Raw genomic sequence first — 20,333 nt, 5'->3', positions numbered from 1 at the left:
AATTGGGGAGATTTATATGTACATTAAAAAGAAGTCCACGTATAGAACGATATTGTCAGGTTTGACTGTGGTACTTCTGCGTCACGTAGTTCACAGCCTCACAGGTAATTTATAGAAACTTCTCCAGTTTACGGTAAACAAGGCTTGCATGATCAGTCAAATTAATCTATAATTAGCCTATGTGATGCTATAATAAATATGCACTAATTATGGATTATTAGGCTTAAAAAATTTATCACACGAATTAGCTCTTATTTCTGTAATTAGTTTATAATTAGTCTACGTTTAATATTTATAATAAGTGTCTAAACATTTAACGTGACATAAAGCTAAAAGTTTAGCCGCATCTAACCCCTCAGATAAATGCATGGGATCCATGCGCATAAGGCCATGTTTCTTTCAGTTTGGGGTTATTATAATCTAGATTATTAGAAGTAAGCTGAAAGAAACAAATATGAAATAGCTTATTATAATCTAGAGCTCAACTTATTATAATCTGATAAACTTATTTAGGTGAGCTTTTTCTAGCTTATTGGGTGAAAAATTACGCACAGAAACACGGCCTAAGAGCATCCTCAACCGCTCATCCACCCCATACTCCATCCTAGAAATGGAGGATGAAGAGTAAAAGTTAAGCTCCAACAGAACATCTATCTTATTATCTATTTTTGGATGTCATCCATATTAGAAGAGAGAAACTTTATATTTAGATATTCTCTCTCCAATCCTCCAAATAGATACGGAGGATGTTATATATAAATGATCAGCTGTAGTACAAAGGGATATAAATGATGAAAGTGTTTTAGATAATCATCCAAATAAAGATATAGATGACTAAATTTAGATAAGCGGTTGAGTATGCTCTAAGAGATCGTACATGTGCAGCAAAAGAAAAAGAAAAAAAAAGAGATAGGAAAAATCGGTGCCGGCGATGAATCCTAGGAAACCCACGTATATGGGCCCATTCACGGCCCAAATATAGATCACAGCCCAGACTCACTAGGTCGGTGCCGCCTCGACGACGGCCCAAGTCGACAAGCCATTCGGTGCCCCGGGGCCGGGCTGCGTCCCCTTCCCTAGAACGATCTGTTCGGCCATTCCGTCCGCCACGCAAACCCTCCCCTCCTCCACGAATCCCGCCGCCGCCGCCGCCGCCGCCGCCGCCATGAAGCGCTCGGTGGACGGCATGGAGAAGCCCAAGTTCCTCACGCGGGAGGAGCGGGAGAAGCTGGCCCTTGAGCGCCGCCAGGCCGCCGTCACCGACCAGCGCCGCTCGGCGCTCGACCTGCTCCAGTCGCTCCCCCGGCCCCCTCCGCCGCCGCCGCCTCCCCCGTCCAACCCCCCTCGCGACTCCTCCTCTTCGTCCCACCACCGGGACTCCTCAGACCGGGACCGGGACCGGGATAAGGAGAGGGAGAGGGATAGGGATAGGGACAGGGACAGGGAGCGTCGCCGCGACGACGACTCACGCCGCGACCGAGATCGGGATCGGGACCGCGACCGCCGGGACAGGGAGCGCCGCCGGGATGACGACCACAGAGAGCGGGACAGGGACAGGGACAGAGACAGAGACAGGGAGCGCGGGGACAGGGAGAGAGATCGGCTGGAGAAGATGGCGGAGCGGGAGCGGGAGAAGGAGCTGGATGCGATCAAGGAGCAGTACCTGGGTTCCAAAAAGCCCAAGAAGCGGGTCATCAAGCCCTCAGAGAAGTTCCGCTTCTCGTTCGACTGGGAGAACACGGAGGACACCAGCCGCGACATGAACTCGCTCTACCAGTCGCCGCACGAGGCCCGGCTGCTCTATGGCCGCGGTTTCCTGGCTGGCATTGACCGCCGTGAGCAGAAGAAGGCGGCTGCTGCGCATGAGAAGGAGACCCGCGCCGAGCAGCGGCGCAAGGCCGGTCTTGATGACCGCCCGGAGGACGATGCGGTTGATAAGAAGGAGGCAGATGCTGCAGCGAAGTATGATGCTTTTGACATGCGTGTGGACAGGCACTGGACTCAAAAGTCCCTTGATGAGATGACTGAGCGTGATTGGCGTATTTTTCGTGAGGATTTCAATATATCTTATAAGGGTTCTAAGGTACCCCGTCCCATGCGAAAGTGGTCTGAGAGCAAGCTTGGTACTGAGCTGCTTCGTGCTGTTGAGAAAGCTGGGTACAAGGAACCTTCGCCGATCCAGATGGCGTCCATTCCACTTGGTCTCCAGCAGCGTGATGTTATTGGTATTGCTGAGACGGGCTCTGGCAAGACTGCTGCTTTTGTTCTTCCTATGCTTTCGTACATTACCCGCCTCCCGCCTATAAGTGAGGAAAATGAGGCTGAGGGTCCTTATGCTGTTGTCATGGCACCTACTCGTGAGCTTGCTCAACAGATTGAGGAAGAGACTGTGAAATTTGCAACTTATCTTGGCATTAAGGTTGTATCCATTGTTGGTGGTCAATCGATTGAAGAGCAGGGTTTTAAGATTAGGCAGGGCTGTGAGGTTGTTATTGCAACACCTGGTCGGCTTCTTGATTGCTTGGAGAGGAGGTATGCTGTGCTCAACCAGTGCAACTATGTTGTTTTGGATGAGGCTGATAGGATGATTGATATGGGATTTGAGCCACAGGTTGTTGGAGTCCTTGATGCAATGCCATCAAGCAACTTGAAACCTGAGAATGAGGACGAGGAGCTTGATGCGAAAACGATCTATAGGACTACCTATATGTTCAGTGCCACTATGCCACCTGCTGTGGAGCGGCTCGCTAGGAAGTACCTGCGGAACCCAGTCGTTGTCACAATTGGTACAGCTGGCAAGGCCACAGATCTCATCACACAGAATGTGATCATGATGAAGGAGTCAGAGAAGATGTCAAGGCTCCAGAAGATACTCACGGATCTTGGGGATAAGCCAGCCATTGTGTTCTGCAACACAAAGAAATCAGCAGATGCCCGTGCGAAGGATCTAGACAAGGCAGGCTTCCGCGTCACAACCCTACATGGAGGGAAGTCACAGGAGCAGAGAGAGACAAGCCTTGATGGATTTAGAAACCGCCGGTTCACTGTTCTTGTGGCAACTGATGTTGCTGGACGTGGTATTGACATTCCTGATGTTGCTCATGTTATCAACTATGAGATGCCTGGCTCAATCGATACATACACACATCGTATTGGAAGAACTGGACGTGCAGGAAAGAAGGGACTGGCAACCTCATTTTTAACTCTGGAAAACACAGACATTTTCTTTGATCTGAAACAGATGCTTATACAGAGCAACAGTCCTGTGCCACCTGAACTTGCAAGGCATGAAGCGTCCAAATTTAAGCCAGGCTCAGTTCCTGATAGACCTCCAAGACGAAATGACACTGTATATGCAACTCACTGAACTATCTACTGCAGAGTGGGAAAAAGATCCTCCAGTACTAAGGAATCTTTTGGAAACAGAAGGATCTAGCATTCTAGATTAGTACTTCGAGGTACAAACATTATGATGATTACTCGTTTTTTATTTTATATCTGAAAACCACGTCCTATATTGTCATAAATTTAGGATATGTTCATGATGGTTTAGCTCTGGACTTATGTATCTTTCCTTATTGTTGTTGATAAATGCAAACTCTGTCATGTCCTAACATAGACTCATACATTTGGGGGCTGTTTGGATCCAGGGACTTTTTTGTAGTCTCTTGTCACATCGGATGTTTGGACGTCAATTAGGAGTATTAAATTTAGACTGATAACAAAACTAATTGCATAAATAAAGACTATTTCGTTAGACAAAATTTTTAAGCCTAATTAATCCACGATTAGCAAATGTTTACTGTAGCATCATATTCGCTAATTATGGACTAATTAGGCTCAATAGATTTGTCTCATGAAATAGTCCAGAATATGAGGTGGGTTTTATTAATAGTCTATATTTAATACTTCTAATTAGTGTCCAAAGATTCGATGTGACTGGGACTTAAAAAAAGCTAGGAGTATCCAAACACCCCCTTAGTTCATTACTTACCGCCTAAAACATGCATCCCACATTTGTTGTGTTTATTGTTTACAGTAGCGTATTGCTTCAGATTATTCTTCTATCATTTTTGCAGATGGCATATACTGTATCTGATTGTGGAGATTTTATGTGGTTCTAGCAGCTTTGAGTATTTGAGTCCAAAGAGGTGCTAATTTTCTTTCTTCCTTTATATGTACTTGTTACATGCTTTAATATTCTAAAAGGGGAAGTCTATTTCACCTCCACCTCCTAGATTATTAAACTTTTAAAATAACTCTCTGAACTATCTAAAATCGTCCCTGAACTATCTAAAACCGTCTCAATAACACAATAGGTAGTTTTGAAGGCTTGTTTTGTATGTGGAATGATGATAGTTACATGATTCACTTGGTTTCTTATCCAAAATATATCCTAATTAATATTCCGTATAACATATGAGAACAAACAAAAGGGCAGGTCTTAGACTCTTAGCTCTATTTTATACCTGAATGCTTGTCAATTGTGCATCAGAATCCACTAAGTGGATATAATAATTGTAGAAAGCTGATGAGGATCGAGTTCTAAGCTGATGAGGACCCTGACCATCCAAGTACTGGTCCTGTATCCCTCTGATTTGTGTTATCATCATTGTCTTAATACTTTTTACTGTTTGTGCCTGGTGTTAGATCTAATTTGTGTTATAATCATTCTCTTAGTACTTTTAACTTTTTGTACCTCCTACTAGATAGTCCTTGAGTTGGTCAAGTTTATAAATTAAAATTCGAACTATTACTTTGTTTTAACCTATCATAGTGGGTTACTCCTACATATCGGCTCTCATCATTTCGCTTTTTAGATGAACTTTTCGAAAACGCGTTTTTGCAAGCAAAAAATAATTTGTAGGTAAAATTTTTATATATGTGTCATAGCGATTCAAAAGCGAAATCCGTAAAACAAGCCACGATGAAAAACCACAAAATCAAGTCCAAAATTTATTTTTAAAATTTAAATTTTGGCTTATAAGCAGTTGTAACTGCGAAAAGATGAGGCCTATCGTTTTTTGCTATCCATAGTAAAATGTCAGTTAGAAGCATGTTCTGTTTGTACACAAATTTTGAAGGTCAGGATACTGCATTGGCATAAGTTTTGGGTGACAATACACGACCAGTTTTCAGATTGTAGTAGAAGCTCATCCATTTACACTGCTGCCGTAAATGCATCCTGTGTTATGCTGTTGTGTCCCCCCCCCCCCCCCCCCCCCTCTCTTTTTTTCTTTTTTCTTTTTTTGCTGTTGTGTGTTGATTGGCGATTCCTCTCCGTTTGAAGCTCAGTCTGGTCAACTGTATGTTAAGTTCTCTTTTTAATTTTAATATCAATTGTCTTCAAAGCTATACGTACTGATTTGACTTTTATCAGCTATTGAAATCTAGAACGCTGTTATTAAAAACTTAGTCAGCGGGACCGTGCTTGTTTAATAGTCCATCATTTCGCTTACGTGTATGCTTACAAGTCAATTTAAAATTCCAACCTTACATTTGAAGTAGATTTTAGGGTTTTTTCATTGTAATTTATTTTTTAGCTTTGGTTTTGAATCACTAAGAATGTGTATATAAAAGTTTTTTTCGTTTTTTTTTCATTTTCAAATATGGCTTATGGCGTTTGGCTTTTTCCATGCAAAGTCAAACAATCACCACCTAAGATGCTGGAAGATGACAATGGTAAGTTTATGAAGCTATTATTCATTCTCGTAGCCATCCTTTGCATTTACAAGTCACTGCACACGAATGGTTTATGAACTTGGTCGATGGAAATACCACAATACTCCGTCCACACTATACCCCAGATTATTAGACGGCGTGATGTGTGCCTGTGTGATATTTTACGAAACCACTTTAGTGGCGGTTTGCAACTGGAGCATCGTCCTTCCATGGCGAGCAGCGACGTCGTCTTGATCTTTTTGTAGGACTTGAAAAGATAATCTCCTAAGAGTTTTGAAACTCTATCGGCTGACGGTCGCTCGCCTTACCTCGCGCAATTTGTTACCGTCGCGACCTTGGGTTTATGGTATCCTTATGATCACGTATCATCAAGGAAAAAGTCCACTAGAGATCTCTAGACTTGAAGGCGGGTTTACTTTTCGTCACTTAACCGTGTACTCCTAAACTTATAAAATCCGTTCACAAAAGGTCTCTTGGTAGTACTAATCCATTTTTTTATTAGTTTTTTTGCTGACGTAGCGTCCTGTAGATCCCACGTGTCTTTTTTTTTTAATTTTTTACTCTCTCCTCTCCCTTCCTCTCCCCTCTCTCTCTCTTCTTCCTCTCTTCTCTGTTTCTCCGTAGCGCTGCCGACGGGGGTGGGGGCGAGCGGCAGCAGGAGCGGGCGAGCGCGTGCAGCGGTGGCCGGCGCGGGCGAGCACGGGCGGCGGTGGCGAGCGCGTGCAGCGTGCAGCGGTGGCACGAGCGAGTGGCGGCCGGCTCAGGCGAACGCGGTGGCGCGGGCAAGCGCGTGCAGCGGTGGCCGGCGCGGGCGAGCACGGGCGGCGGTGGCGAGCGCGTGCAGCGTGCAGCGGTGGCGCGAGCGAGTGGCGGCCGGCTTAGGCGAACGCGGTGGCGCGGGCAAGCGCGTGCAGCGGTGGCCGGCGCGGGCGAGCACGGGCGGCGGTGGCGAGCGCGTGCAGCGTGCAGCGGTGGCGCGAGCGAGTGGCGGCCGGCTCAGGCGAGCGCGGTGGCGCGGGCAAGCTCGTGCGGCAGGCAACCTCCAGAGGCCTTTCCAGCCAGGCTTGACGACGCATGACGCTGCATGTGCCATCACAAAATGCTTGGAACATTTGCATCATCAAGACAATGGCAAAGTATCGCGTGCGAGCAGTAACGTCCGCGAGTGGCCGGCCAGCCCTAATTGCTCTACGCCCATACCATACACATCCTAATTAACCACACGGTCGTACGATCGATGTCGACAATTCTCCCTCCCAGTGGCCATTAGCCCCGTGAAAAAAACTAAGATCAATTAAAGTAATGCCACCACCAGCAAGCTAACCCAGACAAAACCCTAACCCCGAACGTGCATGTATCATGTATGGTAGCTAGCTGCCATTAGTGCGCACTACTAAACATTTTATGCTAGCTATTAGCAATTAGCTTGCTAGTGATCAAGAAGAAGCAAGAAAACACCATGAATGGAGTAGCTAGCCAAGGTCGGTAGAGAGAGATCGATCGAGTCGCACTTGTCGCACTTCCACTTCTTCTCACCGTGTTTGCGGCAGCGTAGCGCTTGGAGTACTTGTCGCACTTCCACTTCTTCTCACCGTGCTTGCGGCAGAAGTGCTTCTTGATGCCGTTGAGGTCGCCGAGGGCGCGGGAGGGGTCATGGTGGACGCACGTCGGCTCCGGGCACATGTACACGTGGCGGCGCTGCGCCTGCGCCGGGTTCTTCTGCTTCAGCTTCCACGGCAGGTTGTGCCCGCGCCGGTGCAGCTGCAGATTCTGCGCCAGCTGGAAACCCTTGTTGCACACCTTGCACACGAACCGGTTCGTCGCCAGCAGCGTCTTCGGCGACAGCGCGATCACCTCCGCATCCGGGTCTGCATGCATGGATGACCACAGCTAGCATAGTTAAACTAATATGCACAGCGCCTGCTGCCGCTCGCCACCGCCGCCCGCGCTCGCCTGCGCCGGCCGCCGCTCGCTCGCGCCACTGCTGCACGCGCTCGCCCGCGCCGGCCGCCGCTCTCCCGCGCCTGCTGCTGCTCGCCCGTGCCTGTTGTCGCTCGCCCCCACCCCCGCCGGCAACGCTCTAGAGAAACAGGGAAGAGAGAGAGGGGGAGAGGAAGGGAGAGGCTAGAGTAAAAAATTAAAAAAACATGACATGTGGGACCCACCGGACGCCACGTCGGTAAAACCGATCAAAAAATAAGTCAACACTGCCGAGGGACCTCTTGTGAACAGATTCTATAAGTTTAGGGGTAAACATTTCTGGTATTACAGTTAAGGGACGAAAAACAAACTCGTCTTCAAGTTTAGGGACCTCTGGTAGACTTTTTTCTACCATCGATGACGGGAGCCGTCAGATGGGCTATCGGGCCTAGGCCTTCTCTTGCGTTTGGCTAGTGGTTACTGGAGTCATTGTCGTTTCCTGACCGATATGGATGCACATATTTACCCTCGCCTCGGGAAATACCACCAATAGAGTCTGCGGAAGGTGTCGTTCAGGAGAGATGCTGGGCTCTAGATATGCGAAAATTAGAGAAGTTACCCTATGGGATTACTGCGATAATTGTGAAGTAATAATAAGGCTCATTTGGAACAAAGTAATTTTAGAGGAATCCTGTAGGGTATGAATACTTTAGAAAAATTCCCTATATCAAAGAATGAACCCATCGTAATTCGTATGGAATAACCTAAAACATAGAAATTTTAGAGTAAATCTACCATTAGCTTGAACCTATTAAAAAAATTTCTCTGTGTCACTCTTTCTTTATCTTTGTATGATTTTTTGTGTGTGTGAAGCGACCGTAAGCAAACAAGAGCCATTTTTATGTTTTACTATTCCGTAACATACTAACATTCAACGAGCAGATAACGAAGAACAGATAAGCCTCGTGTCGCTTGTGTGGACACATTTCGCTCCAACAGGTGCAGCAGCAAAACGACGCCAAAAAAGCGAGAAAAATCACAAGAAAATGTTCGTCACATTAGATTAGCCTGCTCGCTCACTCATACTCACGACGCCAAGAACACGCCGTGCCACCGCCACAGCCATGGCAACCTTCCTGGGGAGCTCCCCGGCCTTCCTCGCCCGCCCCGTCGCCAAGCCGCACCTCTCCTGCGCGCAGTCGTCGCGCCCGCCCAGCGCCCAGCAGCCGCCGGAGCAGCAGCCGCCTCCGCAGGTGCAGCCACAGCAGCAGCCGCAGCAGCCCATGCAAGCCCAGTCGCAGCCTCCACCGCAGGCGAAGCCGAGGCGCGCGCCGGCGGCGGACTCGACGGACTGGGTCGCGTCGTCGCTGACGCGGCGGTTTGGCATCGGGGCCGGGCTCGCGTGGGTCGGCTTCCTGGCCTTCGGCGTCGTCTCCGAGCAGCTCAAGACCCGCTTCGAGGTCGCGCAGCAGCTGGCCAACACCAAGTCGGTCTCCTCCATTTTGATTCATCAGCTCAGCCCGCCTCCATTGATTCACCTTTGACCTCGCGCTTACACCCCTCGCCATGGCTTCCTCTTCTTCTCGTAGGGACGTGGAGCAAGAGCAGGAGGTCATTCTTCCTAACGGAATAAGGTGAGCAGAGCACGCATCGTGTCAGCTCGATCTCCGAGCGCTTTGATCGATGGAGCCCTGACATAAGATGGTGCTCGTGCAGGTACTACGAGATGCGAGTGGGCGGTGGCGACGTGCCGCGGCCGGGGGACCTGGTGGTGATCGACCTGCAGGGGCGGGTGGCCGGCGGCGAGACGTTCGTGGACACGTTCGGCGACGGCAAGCGGCCGCTGGCGCTGGTGATGGGGTCGAGGCCGTACACGAGGGGGATGTGCGAGGGCGTGGAGTACGTGCTGCGGTCCATGAGGGCCGGCGGCAAGCGGCGGGTGGTCGTCCCGCCGGCGCTCGGCTTCGGCGAGGACGGCGCCGACTTCGGCGCCGGCGCGCAGGTCCCGACCGGGGCGACGCTCGAGTACGTCGTGGAGGTGGACAAGGTGTCCATCGCGCCGGCGTGATCAACGACGCGGCGCGAGCGAATCGAACTCGCGTTGTCGGCGGCTCGGTGGTGCCGTCAGCCATAGCTTCTGTAGCTGCCTGGAGACAACTTTGCAACATAAATTTCACGAGCGTTTCGTATAAAAAGAGACTTCGTATTGTTTACTCGATTTGTTCGGATATAAACGAGAACATTTTGGTTTTGGCACTATTTTAAAACTTCAAATTCCATTCTCTTCATCTATTCAATTTGGCTGTGGTGTATCAAGTGATAGGTAGGATGACCAGTTTGCTCCATATTCAGTTATAGTTACACAAATATTTGTCAAAATCTGTAACTGAGCTGAGTGTTGTGGCCCACTGTCAGCATGTCAACATTGGGCTCTCAAGTGAAGTTCTTTACTTGCTTTAATCAGACAATATAATGACAGTCAATGGCTGTTAATATCCTGGAAATTTAAAACACGATCAAGAATATATATAACTTAGAAACTGCGCTGAGGAGAACGAAAAGTTCACATCCTGGGAGACGTGGATACATTTCACTGCCCTAAGGCCTAAGCTAAGAACCAAACGGGAAAAGAATGACTTATCCACAATAACACAGTATTTTAGACTCTACATATCGTACACAACAATAACTTGTGATAGGAGATCATCAGCTGATGGGATCACGTTGCGGTGCACGATTGTAGAGTGGGAGCTCGAAGAGGAAACCCATCTTGAACCATGCAGGCAGAGCTCCATATACAGCTGGTGGTAGCGGGATGAGAGGGCTGCAGACAAAAATCAATGCACAAGCTAGTCACCTTCTGCTGTTGCGACTTGCAGAGCATTGCTTGGATCCTTGGAGAGGGCTATGAAAAATGACATGTCCAAGGATGCTTCCTTACCTTGTGGTGTTCTTGTACATGCGGTATTCTTCGTTCTGTCCAAAACGCTTATCAGCAGAGACCTTCAAAACGGGACATAAAGAGTGTGACGTGTCAGCATTTTGCAGGTAAGAAAGAACAATGGGTTTTGGATGCACAAGGGTAGCTGTGATATCCCAACCTCAAGAAGTGGGATTCCACTAACGAAGAGAAGCAAGAGTGTCAGGAATATAGGTCCGAGGATTACGAGCCATTCAGCTCCTGAGAGAATAGGAGTAGATGCTACAAATATTCCCCACCAAAGGAATATCTGTCAAATTAAATTTCAAACAATATCAGTATTTGTTCAAAACTCTGTAGACAGTAGAAATATTAGTATATCATAAAGTGTATGCAAAATATGATGTATTGTGCTTGGAATTCATAATGAATTAGGATATAACCAGAAATACTGCATTTATACTTGATTTCTGATATCGGCAAGGTATTAGTTGTTGATAAAAAAAAATAGTAATAATCAACGCCTGTTCATGCAAAGTGAACTGACTAACCTCACCAAAGTAATTTGGATGGCGGGAATAACTCCAAAGACCCACGTCACACCACTTTCCGCGATTGCTCAGAGAATTCTTGAACGTAAGCTTCTGCTGATCAGCTATTGCTTCTGCACCTGCTCCGATCAGCCACATTATCCAACCAATGATGTCACGGGCTTCAATTGAGGGATTTCTGTCACTTGCATTCACAACTGTAACGGGCAAGCTGACAGTCCAAACCCAAACAGCCTGTCCAAATCAGGAGAGAAGGCCTTATTATAGGGTGTCTCAAGACAAGATCAGGTTAAGCAGATCTAGTTGCAGAACAAATGTTGCAAAAGCTACCTGGAAAATCCAGAATACTGCTAATTTTCCCAAGTTATTGCGCATATCATCAAACCGTTTGTCCTCACCCCATTGCAGGATTCTAGACATAATTAGGCAAAACAAGCATTAGTGACTCATTTTGGATACCATTAGATGTTCTGGCTCAAGTTAAAGATCATCAGTCTAGCATGGAAGGTACATTCAGTATATATATAATATCCATGTAACAACTACAAGTGCAACATCATAGTCATGAACAACATCCAAAAAAAGTCACTCCTTGAAAAATCAGGTTTGTTTCCTGATAAATGAGAAACTGCTAAAGTTCTTAACACACCAAAATCAGTCCTGGATTCAACTAGTAGATTGTTCAACTAGGAATAAGCATATTTCTAAATTAAAAGTAAGCAATTAGAAACTCAGCTGAAGCTATATCTTTCTTTTCAATGAAAAACTCCTCTTCAAAATACCCATCTGCAACCGTGCGATGGTGGTTGAATATTCTACATGCTTATTGTTCAAATTCATTAACCAGTTTGCAAAGTGAATTAAATTATGTGATGGGAGCAGGAGAGCAGAGATAGCACCACAGTGAAATCCCATAATGAAACTAAACACAAACCTTTGGTTGTTCATTAAAATTAGAACAAACAACCTACATGTCAGACCAACTACACAAAATGTACACATGAAGGCATGAAGAATTTAAGATGGAAGAATGTTTAGTGATGCATTTCATATTTGAACAAAGTTTGCTGTTTTAGGATAAAATACCTCATTAATAAAAACAGTCCTAAGCGAAGGCCCCAGATCACAACGAGCACAGTCAATACAATCTGATAAAGGGATGGAAGTTAAGAAATCCACAAAATTAAAGAGAAGGATATATTGGTACAATTAGAAAAGAATATACAAACAGATGAATTATAGAGTTAGTAACACAGACTAATATCACTATCCTTCATAGATTACCTCGTAAAATGAAACAAGGTTATCCTTAACTCTTCAATGTAACATCGCTCGATAAAAATCACTTCAAAGGGTTTTTTGTAGGTTACTTTGCAGTATCTTTCAGACTCACAACTGGGGAATTTTAGATTTTATCCAAACACATGCCATATATTTTCCTACTAATCTACTCATCTTCCTGTCATCCTTTCTTTTATAGGCATGCTACCATTTGCAGGATTCTAACTTTGATGTAAGTGGAGTATTCAACAATAGACACTGAAGAGATGTGCAGGTACTACAATGCTGCAACTGATACAGTATCTGCCACAAATTTTATACCCACTCCCAAGCTAATTGAACTGCATACTAGTAATATGATGTCATATCTGAACTAACCATGCAATGAAAATATAAAATCATGGCATGTCAGTCCAAATATCAAATAAACCGAGGCATAATGAAAGTTAATTTTCAAATGAACTTCCTGGCATTCTGCGGTGACTGAGAAGACATCGACCATGTTTACAACAAGAGAGTGGCAACGAGAGCATGTTTTACTCCATATAATTATTTACCTGACGGAAATGCCATGCTCCCTTCAACGCAAGTGTTAGGATCGCGAGGATGATAAAATTCGTACTCCCTGCAAGAAAGAGCACAATAAAATAAAAGGTTCGGTAATAATACTACCACACAAAGCTATTTCCTGGTTGAAACATTATCCAAGAAATCAAGAATAATACATGCTCGTATACACAGAAGTGAGCAATCCTTACTGTGAACAATTTATCAACGAAAACTTGACAAGTACATACAGCAACAATATATTCTAACCACACAGCGGATTATCAAGATTCTGGAAGAAACAACCGAAGCCTATTACCTGCGAAATCCGTCACCTTATCGAACCGCAGGAGCGCAGTGACGATGAAGAACACCAGCTGGTACCCCACCTACCACCACCACAACAAGAGGAACAAGAAATTAAACAAAAATCCCAGTTAACAATCGCATCTCCCTCAAACAATCCATCCAAGAGGGAGCCAGGGAAGCAGTGGAAGAAGGGAAGGTCCGGGGGTGGGTCGATGGGGGCTTACGGTGACGACGGCGGTGAGCGCCAGGAAGTGGGAGTCCAGCACGGTTCCCATCGCGCGCCCGCCTTCTGCTGCTGCTGCCGCCGCCGTGCCGCGGCCAAAATGGGGCTTCTCCTGTGTTGTCAAACACGCACCAGGAGTCTAGGACGAAGGAGATTTTAACGGGGTGGATTGGATTCGGTCGGCGGCGGCGTCAACCCGACGATCCGGGCGAGCGCGGCCCAAGCAAAAGCTAGCGGCTGGAGTTCGGCCAGCGAGGCGAGGGGGCGGGGGCACAGCGCACCTGCTTCTGCTTGCATGGGCGACCGAGCGAGGCGAGTCCTGCGTCCGCGAGTGTGCTTGCGGCGCGCGCGGGTCGCGAACCAATCCTTGGCCCCAAGGGGAAGGAAGCGAGGCAGGATAGTAGTGGACCAGCGCGCCACCACCAGCACCAGGCTGGGCCTTCTCAGCTCAACCGTGCACCACACACAGCAGCGCACATGAAGTTGGATGGATCACGCAAAACGACTATTCTGATCTGATTCGGGTTGTCAGCGTGATTGTCAGGTGATGTTTAGTTGCCAAAATTTTTTAGCAAAAACATCACATCAAACGTTTGATCGGATGTCGGAAGGGGTTTTGGACACGAATAAAAAAACGAATTTCACAGTAAACCTAGAAACCGCGAGACGAATTTTTGAGCCTAATTAATCCGTCGTTAGCACATATTGGTTACTATAGCATTTATAGCTAATCATGAACTAATTAGGCTTAAAAGATTCATCACAAGATTTCTTTCGTAACTGTATAATTAGTTTTTTGGTTCATATATGTTTAATGCTTTATTTATGTGTCTAAAAATTTAATGCGATGTTTTTGAAAAAAAAATTTAGGAACTAAAAATGGCTCAATCGGAACATCGACGGCTCGTGTAGAAAAAGGCGAGCAGCACCATTTCAGCGGTGAATCTAGAATTTAAAGGCTGAGCGCTGGTTACCTCTTTCCTCTCCTCTGATCTTCTTCCTCCCCTCCTCTATGGAAATTTTTCATAGGGGATAACGTGTCCCTGCGTAAGTTTGAATACTGTAGCTGAGAACACTGGAGGGCTGGACATGCATGAAGTTAAGAATGCATGAGAGAAATAATTATCTAGGGGTCGTTGTATGATATATTTATAAATAAAATTTTTATACACATATCCTTAGCAATATAAAACTTAAAGTTAAAAGATAAACTATAAAAGAAAAGAACTTAAAATATTCTCTAAATTTTAGATTGAAAAAGTTAAATTTAGCTTATACAGGCACGAGCACGACAAGGAACTGCTAGTCTCATGTTCAGGCTTGAAAGTGGTACCGTACCGGTTCCTACCGCAGCACGATCACCGTCGTCGAACCAATGCATGGGTGACTGGTCACGGTGGTGTGTAGACCGGCGCGAACCAAAAGCAGGGCGGCTTGTACCCATCCGTCCTGGGGATCGACTCGACGACCTCGATCCTCTTGTGCTTGTCCACCGCCGCGAGCCTGTAAGCGCACGGCGAGGTCGACGGCGAAGTACACGGTGCTGGGCCTCAGCCCGTGGCACTCCCGCGTGGACGCCGCCACCGCGCCGGTCGCGTCCACGAGCACTGCCACGTCGCCGATGTCGTCCGCCTCCTCCCACGTCTCGCCGCACTCGTCCAGCACGCGCACCACGAACCCCTCCTCGCCCCCGGCCGCGGCCACGGACCGGAGCAGCTCGACCTGCATTAGCCCGCGGCGGTCGCCGCTGGAGCCGGGTGGGGACTCCACCAGGAAGCTGCGCTCCACGTACGCGTTCGGCCGCCGCGTCACGGAGGGGATGATCTCCGGCGAGGCGGAGCCCAGCCCGCGCAGCTCGGGGAACGCGTACACCATCCCGTACCGCGTGTTGGCGTAGAGCTGGCCGCGGTGGATGGCCACGTCGACCACGTCGGGGATGCTGGTCGGCTTCACGGACTTCCACACGCGATCGCCGGGGCGCGCTGTCACCCACTGGTTGCGGTGGTGGACCTACCGGTATATGACGACCACCAGGAGCCCTCCGTTCGGTGTGGACGCCGGCACGGCCTTGTGGATCAGGCCGTCGATGCGGGAGATGGTGCTGCCATGGTGGACGTGCAGCCCCGCTGGACCCCCTTCGACGCCTTCGACGAGCGGGAGCGAGGGGACGGGGGGAAGCGCCCTGCGCTTACCAGTGACAACGTCCAACAGGTGCATCTCGCCGAGATCGTCGGCGGCCACGATCACGCCACAGGAGGACCCAAGGGGCACGAACCCTCGCCCCCCATCGCGGCCGAGCCGCGCGGGGAGGGCGACGACGGGGACCTCCCGGTCGCGGGAGACGACGAAGCGGCACCCATCACCTGGATCGGCCGCTTCCGTGGGAAGCAGGAGCCAGGGGCGGTCCGCGCGCGGGCGGCCGCGGCCGCCGACGAAGTTGGCGGCGGCGGCGCGCCAGGAGGCGCAGACGGCGCGGAAGTGGAGGAGGTCGAGGGCCGGGAGGCAGCCGACGACGAGGAGGAGCATGTCGTCGTGGATCCCCGACCAGTCCGACATGGCTGCGTCACTGGGGCGGGACGGGAGGGGTTTCGCCGGCGACGGCGGGAGGAATCAATGAGAAACGATCGGCCGCGTCGGAACATGTCGTCTCACGCGCGTCGTTTTTGGGTGAGCGTAGCATTTTCTTAAGCGCATCGTGATCTGTTGCTAGGCCGCATGGTCTGGGCCGCCAAATAAAAGCCCAACACGACGCAACTACTATAATCCGCTTTCCTAGTAATAAAGCGTGAAGCTAGGAGGCTCAAATAGAAACCCGCTTTTGCAGAAACAAAACGTAAAGTTGTGTGGCGATCGGTTCCCTGTAGTATTCCTGTAGTCCACTCGTGCGTTCCATCCGTCGCCTGTTCCGGTCAAACTTCTCGTCTCCCCTCCGCCGCCGCCGCCCACCGCCATGCCGCCGGCCGGTAGCCTCACCGACGAGCAGCTCCGCTTCTTCGACACCAATGGTAAGCGCGAAGCACCGCTGGTTCTCCTTCCCTCCTCCGCACCATCTGGTCCGTCGCTACCAGCAATCGGTGGCAGCGAATCGCGGGAGCTAGAGCTGTGTACGAGGAAACCTAAATCCTTGTGGCGCGTGGGGCCTTTTTGGTCGCAGGGTACCTCGTGTTGGAATCGTTCTCGAGCGCGGAGGATGTGAAGGGGATGCGGGACCGCATGGCCGAACTCGTCGACGGCTTCGACGGCGCCAGCGCCAACGTATTCTCCACCAAGGATCATGTAAGTCTCTGTGGGGAGAGATATTCTCATTGTTCCCTTTACTGAATCCTGTGTGCTTGTCGTATGTACAGTTATCCGGAGCACTAGTTTCTAGTAGTCTCATTGCTAGATTTGATTGCCAGTGCGACGGTGCCTCATGCATCACAGTTTGAATTTAGTGTTACATTGTTTCCCAATGCAGCGGCAGGTGAAGAATGAATTTTTCTTTAAGAGTGCGGAGAATATCTCCTTCTTCTTTGAGGGTAAGTGATTTTTCTCCTATCGGAAACGTGGAATTCAGTGACATTCATCAATTATCCTATTAGAACAAGGAACGGGTAGGTAGTTTGTTAAAAAAGAAGATAAAGTATAGTTACAGAGCTATTATTTTCGAACTGCTCTTCTTATGTCTTTTAGCATGTGGAGGTTTGCTTGGATTTGGATAATGATTTATATTTTATATCATGTTTCTATTACTTACAGAAAAGGCATTTGGAGATGATGGATGCTTGAAACAGGCAAAGGAACTTTCAATAAATAAAGTTGGGCATGGTCAGTATGGCAAATAGAAATCGTGTTTGTTATTCGCACCTTGATTAAATCTTCAAAGATTATTCTGCTGCTTCTGTTTCATGGGTTGGAACCTGATGCTTGTTATACAAGTTGTAAACTGTCTAGTAAAATGGGTTCTTGTGAGAAACAGACAGGACCTTTCCTACTTAACTATAGAACGAGAAAAGTGTATTCAACTTCTTTGATTGGTCAGACAGATATTTACATTACATCTAATCCAAAAGATATCAAAGTTACATCCTAAACAAGACTGCAGTCGATCCTGAGGTGCTGGTGCAATAGTCTTATAACTTATTGTGTGGCATTTCTATCGGTGATGGTGCTCTTGTTCTGAATATAAAATTTCTGGTTCAACCTTTCTATTTATTTCTGCCTTTTGCATTTCCATTAATCTGGGGTTAAGTCAAATTTTCTTGAAGTTTAGTTTGTTGTGAACTTGCCTGTTAGGTTTCTATTTTCTAGTTAACATTACTTAGTATTTTCCGTGCTGTAAATAGCTTATATACTTATATATTTATAGCAAGATATTTTGAGATATTGCTATTCACTGCTCTTTATTTATGCAGCATTACATGAACTTGACCCTGTGTTCAAAAAGTTCGCTTTCGGTGCGAATGTTTCCAGCGTGTTCTCTTCTTTATGCTACAAGAGACCTGCAGTTATTCAATCTATGTACATCTTTAAGGTACCTTGTGCAGTTTCTAGCTTCTTGTTAGCGACGAATACAACTTCTGTTCCTTATTGGATTAGTTTCTTCACAATTCAGCAACCAGGCATTGGTGGCGAGGTGGTGCCACACCAGGATAATACATTCCTATATACAGAGCCTCCATCATGCACAGGGTTGTGGCTTGCACTCGAAGATGCAACAAAAGTGAATGGTTGCCTTTGGGCAATTCCTGGATCACATAAAAGTAGATTTTCCCACCAAATTATTTTACGACAAGAATCTTCTTGTGGTTATTTGAGGTTCTGTTTTTTTGATCATTTGCAATGCTTTGCTCCAGATGGTCTGAAAAGGCGAATGATCAGAGATGAACATGATACTCATTTTGATCATCCTTCACCAAACTATGATCCGAAAGAATTTGTGCCATTAGAAGTAAAGTCGGGTGATTTGGTGGTTATTCATGGAGATCTTATACACCAGAGGTGAAGTTGCCCTGTTATATGGTGTATGCTTGCAATCAATAGCTTCATTTTTACTAATGTGTTTTAGCTTCTCTTTGATAGCTTTGAGAATCTTTCACCGGTGTCAAGACATGCATTGAGCTTACATGTAATTGATACCGAAGGATGTGAATGGTCCAAGCAAAATTGGTTAGTTTATATTGACACTTGTGGAGAACTGTAAAGTTAAATTTTATCTTACTTTTGTATTTGCTCTTGGTAGTTTTTGCATAATTTAGTGTCCACACTTCACACTAGAAGTCTAGAATTGCCTACAAACAAGCTATTCTACTTCCAAGCTTGTACTGAACTGCTCAAACCAAGCTAATCGTTTTAGACTGCATAAACTATACTTGATACTGTTTGATAGTTTTGCTGTAAGCCTTTAACACAAGCCACATATTGGTTACCTGTAAAAAACGTAACAAGGTACCATATGAATGCTATTGTTTGTTTTTTTTTACTTTTTTATGATGTGAATGATGTTTATTTTATCTTCCCATTTACAAACACTGAAAACAGAAATTTGTTAGTGTTATTTAAGTCACAGTTACCAGTGAAGGTACCATATGAAGGGAGTAGCTGTGAGCTATCGACGTTTCATAAACATTTGTGCTCTTTTATTTTATTTTGCTAACATGCTTTTATATGCTTATTTTCTCAGGTTACAAAGGAAAACCCCACCTCAGCCACTTTATGGAAATTAGTTACATCAGTTACCTATATGTCAAATAAACGAGAGGGTGAGGTCTTCTACAAGCAATCGTGATGGTGCTGATTGCCTATCCTCATCGCAATAAATTTGTAGCACGGTACTACGATGTGGAGTAGCTATGCTTCTTTCCCGCCTTTAGACAATATAAATACATTGCTATTCTGTTTTGTCATGGATGATATTTTTCCCTGTAATTTATCTCTAGTTCTTATGCTGTGTTCCGGAAAGAGGGTTATTAGAACTTTTCCCCGGAATGGAAAATAGAGCGGCAGATTAGGGCAGGATTAATTATGTATTGACTTAAGAAAACTTGAAAAATTATTATGCGTTGCCAGCAATGAGCTTATAGGATACATATGAGCGATGGCTGGGCGAGGCTTCGGTAGTTTGGCCGGCTGTTGACGGGCGACCCGTGACGTTCCAAAGGGCTAACTGTTTAGCTGTTTGCATACGTCAAATAGACAATTATCTATACCGTTATACATGCTCTTAAAAGTTAGAAAAATGGTGAAAAGTATACATCGCAAATGTTATGTTCATGTGTTGAGTTCAGTTAATTCTGCGTGCACGAAATGGCTAGAGCAATGTTCATCATATTTTCAACCTGATTGATTAGCCCACTGTTTGGAAGCGAAGCAGCTTTTCTTTAGATTTGCTTCAACTGTTGTTGTCCTTGAAAATTCTTCATTGAAAGAATCCATGGAGGGAGAGAAAGAATATGAGAATAGACTATAGCAAAAGAAAAAAAAGGGAAAAGTAAAAAACCAGTGCCTGATTTTTACCAATTTTTACCATGTCGTCAGTGCCTGTTCCTAGGCGCAGCGGTCGAATATATGCCGTGTGGTTTTGATACAGTTTAGTGGGAGTAATAAACAATACTGCAAATGAGGCTGTTAACTAACCACATGCTAATGACACGTAATATTGCGTTTCCTTAAAAAAAAACTCTCGACGACTGTATAAGAACATGGTTGCATCATGTATACTTTAATGTTTCGTACGTTTCATGTTACAAGATATAAGATTTATTTATATGTTAATAAATCTAGACATATATATAAAACATATACATGGATGAATCTAGATAAACTCAGAAAGTCTTCCAATATTATAAATGGTAAGAAACACTGTTCAGTTCTTATAGGCTGTGTTTGTACGTTATTATCGATTACTAATTTCTGCAGGTAC

General features: G+C 46.4%; 5 protein-coding genes and 1 pseudogene across 5 annotated transcripts; 3 read left to right on the top strand and 3 right to left on the bottom strand.

Moving 5' to 3' along the window:
• Positions 1-1,091: 1,091 nt before the first annotated feature.
• On the top strand, positions 1,092-4,230 carry LOC102708602 (DEAD-box ATP-dependent RNA helicase 21). The gene is made up of 2 exons (XM_006650413.3): positions 1,092-3,458; positions 4,080-4,230. The coding sequence occupies exon 1, from the start codon at positions 1,166-1,168 to the stop codon at positions 3,365-3,367; it is 2,202 nt and encodes a 733-aa protein (XP_006650476.3). The 5' UTR covers positions 1,092-1,165; the 3' UTR covers positions 3,368-3,458; positions 4,080-4,230.
• Positions 4,231-6,678: 2,448 nt separating this feature from the next.
• LOC121053834 (protein indeterminate-domain 12-like) lies at positions 6,679-7,560 on the bottom strand. The gene is made up of 2 exons (XM_040521799.1): positions 7,219-7,560; positions 6,679-6,762 (listed from the first exon to the last, which is right to left on the bottom strand). The coding sequence occupies exons 1-2, from the start codon at positions 7,558-7,560 to the stop codon at positions 6,679-6,681; spliced, it is 426 nt and encodes a 141-aa protein (XP_040377733.1).
• A 1,038-nt stretch (positions 7,561-8,598) lies between these two features.
• LOC102710683 (peptidyl-prolyl cis-trans isomerase FKBP17-2, chloroplastic) lies at positions 8,599-9,861 on the top strand. Its single transcript, XM_040522179.1, has 3 exons — positions 8,599-9,088; positions 9,192-9,236; positions 9,319-9,861. Exons 1-3 carry the CDS (start codon positions 8,727-8,729, stop codon positions 9,668-9,670), a joined length of 759 nt encoding a protein of 252 aa, XP_040378113.1. The 5' UTR covers positions 8,599-8,726; the 3' UTR covers positions 9,671-9,861.
• A 292-nt stretch (positions 9,862-10,153) lies between these two features.
• Positions 10,154-13,640, bottom strand: LOC102708320. The gene is made up of 9 exons (XM_006650412.3): positions 13,434-13,640; positions 13,220-13,289; positions 12,912-12,979; positions 12,160-12,221; positions 11,404-11,485; positions 11,074-11,307; positions 10,704-10,832; positions 10,544-10,605; positions 10,154-10,426 (listed from the first exon to the last, which is right to left on the bottom strand). The coding sequence occupies exons 1-9, from the start codon at positions 13,482-13,484 to the stop codon at positions 10,309-10,311; spliced, it is 876 nt and encodes a 291-aa protein (XP_006650475.1). The 5' UTR covers positions 13,485-13,640; the 3' UTR covers positions 10,154-10,308.
• A 629-nt stretch (positions 13,641-14,269) lies between these two features.
• Positions 14,270-16,119, bottom strand: LOC102710392 (annotated as a pseudogene).
• A 140-nt stretch (positions 16,120-16,259) lies between these two features.
• On the top strand, positions 16,260-19,528 carry LOC102710110 (phytanoyl-CoA dioxygenase 1). The gene is made up of 9 exons (XM_006651670.3): positions 16,260-16,437; positions 16,587-16,708; positions 16,890-16,950; positions 17,171-17,239; positions 17,827-17,945; positions 18,027-18,174; positions 18,268-18,412; positions 18,494-18,580; positions 19,095-19,528. The coding sequence occupies exons 1-9, from the start codon at positions 16,383-16,385 to the stop codon at positions 19,135-19,137; spliced, it is 849 nt and encodes a 282-aa protein (XP_006651733.1). The 5' UTR covers positions 16,260-16,382; the 3' UTR covers positions 19,138-19,528.
• Positions 19,529-20,333: the final 805 nt, after the last annotated feature.

The sequence above is a fragment of the Oryza brachyantha genome, chromosome 3, assembly GCF_000231095.2.
Source record: "Oryza brachyantha chromosome 3, ObraRS2, whole genome shotgun sequence".
In the NCBI taxonomy this organism is placed as follows: domain Eukaryota; kingdom Viridiplantae; phylum Streptophyta; class Magnoliopsida; order Poales; family Poaceae; genus Oryza; species Oryza brachyantha.
This window is presented reverse-complemented; position numbering and strand designations above follow the sequence as displayed.

Coding starts and splice junctions, on each gene's coding strand:
- LOC102710110 (XM_006651670.3), top strand. CDS start 16,383: ATGCCGCCGGCCGGTAGCCTCACCGACGAGCAGCTCCGCTTCTTCGAC. Junction 16,709..16,889: donor TATTCTCCACCAAGGATCAT/GTAAGTCTCTGT, acceptor TTCCCAATGCAG/CGGCAGGTGAAGAATGAATT. Junction 17,946..18,026: donor AATCTATGTACATCTTTAAG/GTACCTTGTGCA, acceptor TTCACAATTCAG/CAACCAGGCATTGGTGGCGA.
- LOC102708320 (XM_006650412.3), bottom strand. CDS start 13,484: ATGGGAACCGTGCTGGACTCCCACTTCCTGGCGCTCACCGCCGTCGTC. Junction 10,606..10,703: donor GTGGAATCCCACTTCTTGAG/GTTGGGATATCA, acceptor CCCGTTTTGAAG/GTCTCTGCTGATAAGCGTTT. Junction 10,427..10,543: donor ATGTACAAGAACACCACAAG/GTAAGGAAGCAT, acceptor TTTTGTCTGCAG/CCCTCTCATCCCGCTACCAC.
- LOC102710683 (XM_040522179.1), top strand. CDS start 8,727: ATGGCAACCTTCCTGGGGAGCTCCCCGGCCTTCCTCGCCCGCCCCGTC. Junction 9,089..9,191: donor CAGCAGCTGGCCAACACCAA/GTCGGTCTCCTC, acceptor TTCTTCTCGTAG/GGACGTGGAGCAAGAGCAGG. Junction 9,237..9,318: donor ATTCTTCCTAACGGAATAAG/GTGAGCAGAGCA, acceptor GTGCTCGTGCAG/GTACTACGAGATGCGAGTGG.
- LOC121053834 (XM_040521799.1), bottom strand. CDS start 7,560: ATGCATGCAGACCCGGATGCGGAGGTGATCGCGCTGTCGCCGAAGACG. Junction 6,763..7,218: donor GCTACGCTGCCGCAAACACG/GTGAGAAGAAGT, acceptor TGGCACATGCAG/CGTCATGCGTCGTCAAGCCT.
- LOC102708602 (XM_006650413.3), top strand. CDS start 1,166: ATGAAGCGCTCGGTGGACGGCATGGAGAAGCCCAAGTTCCTCACGCGG.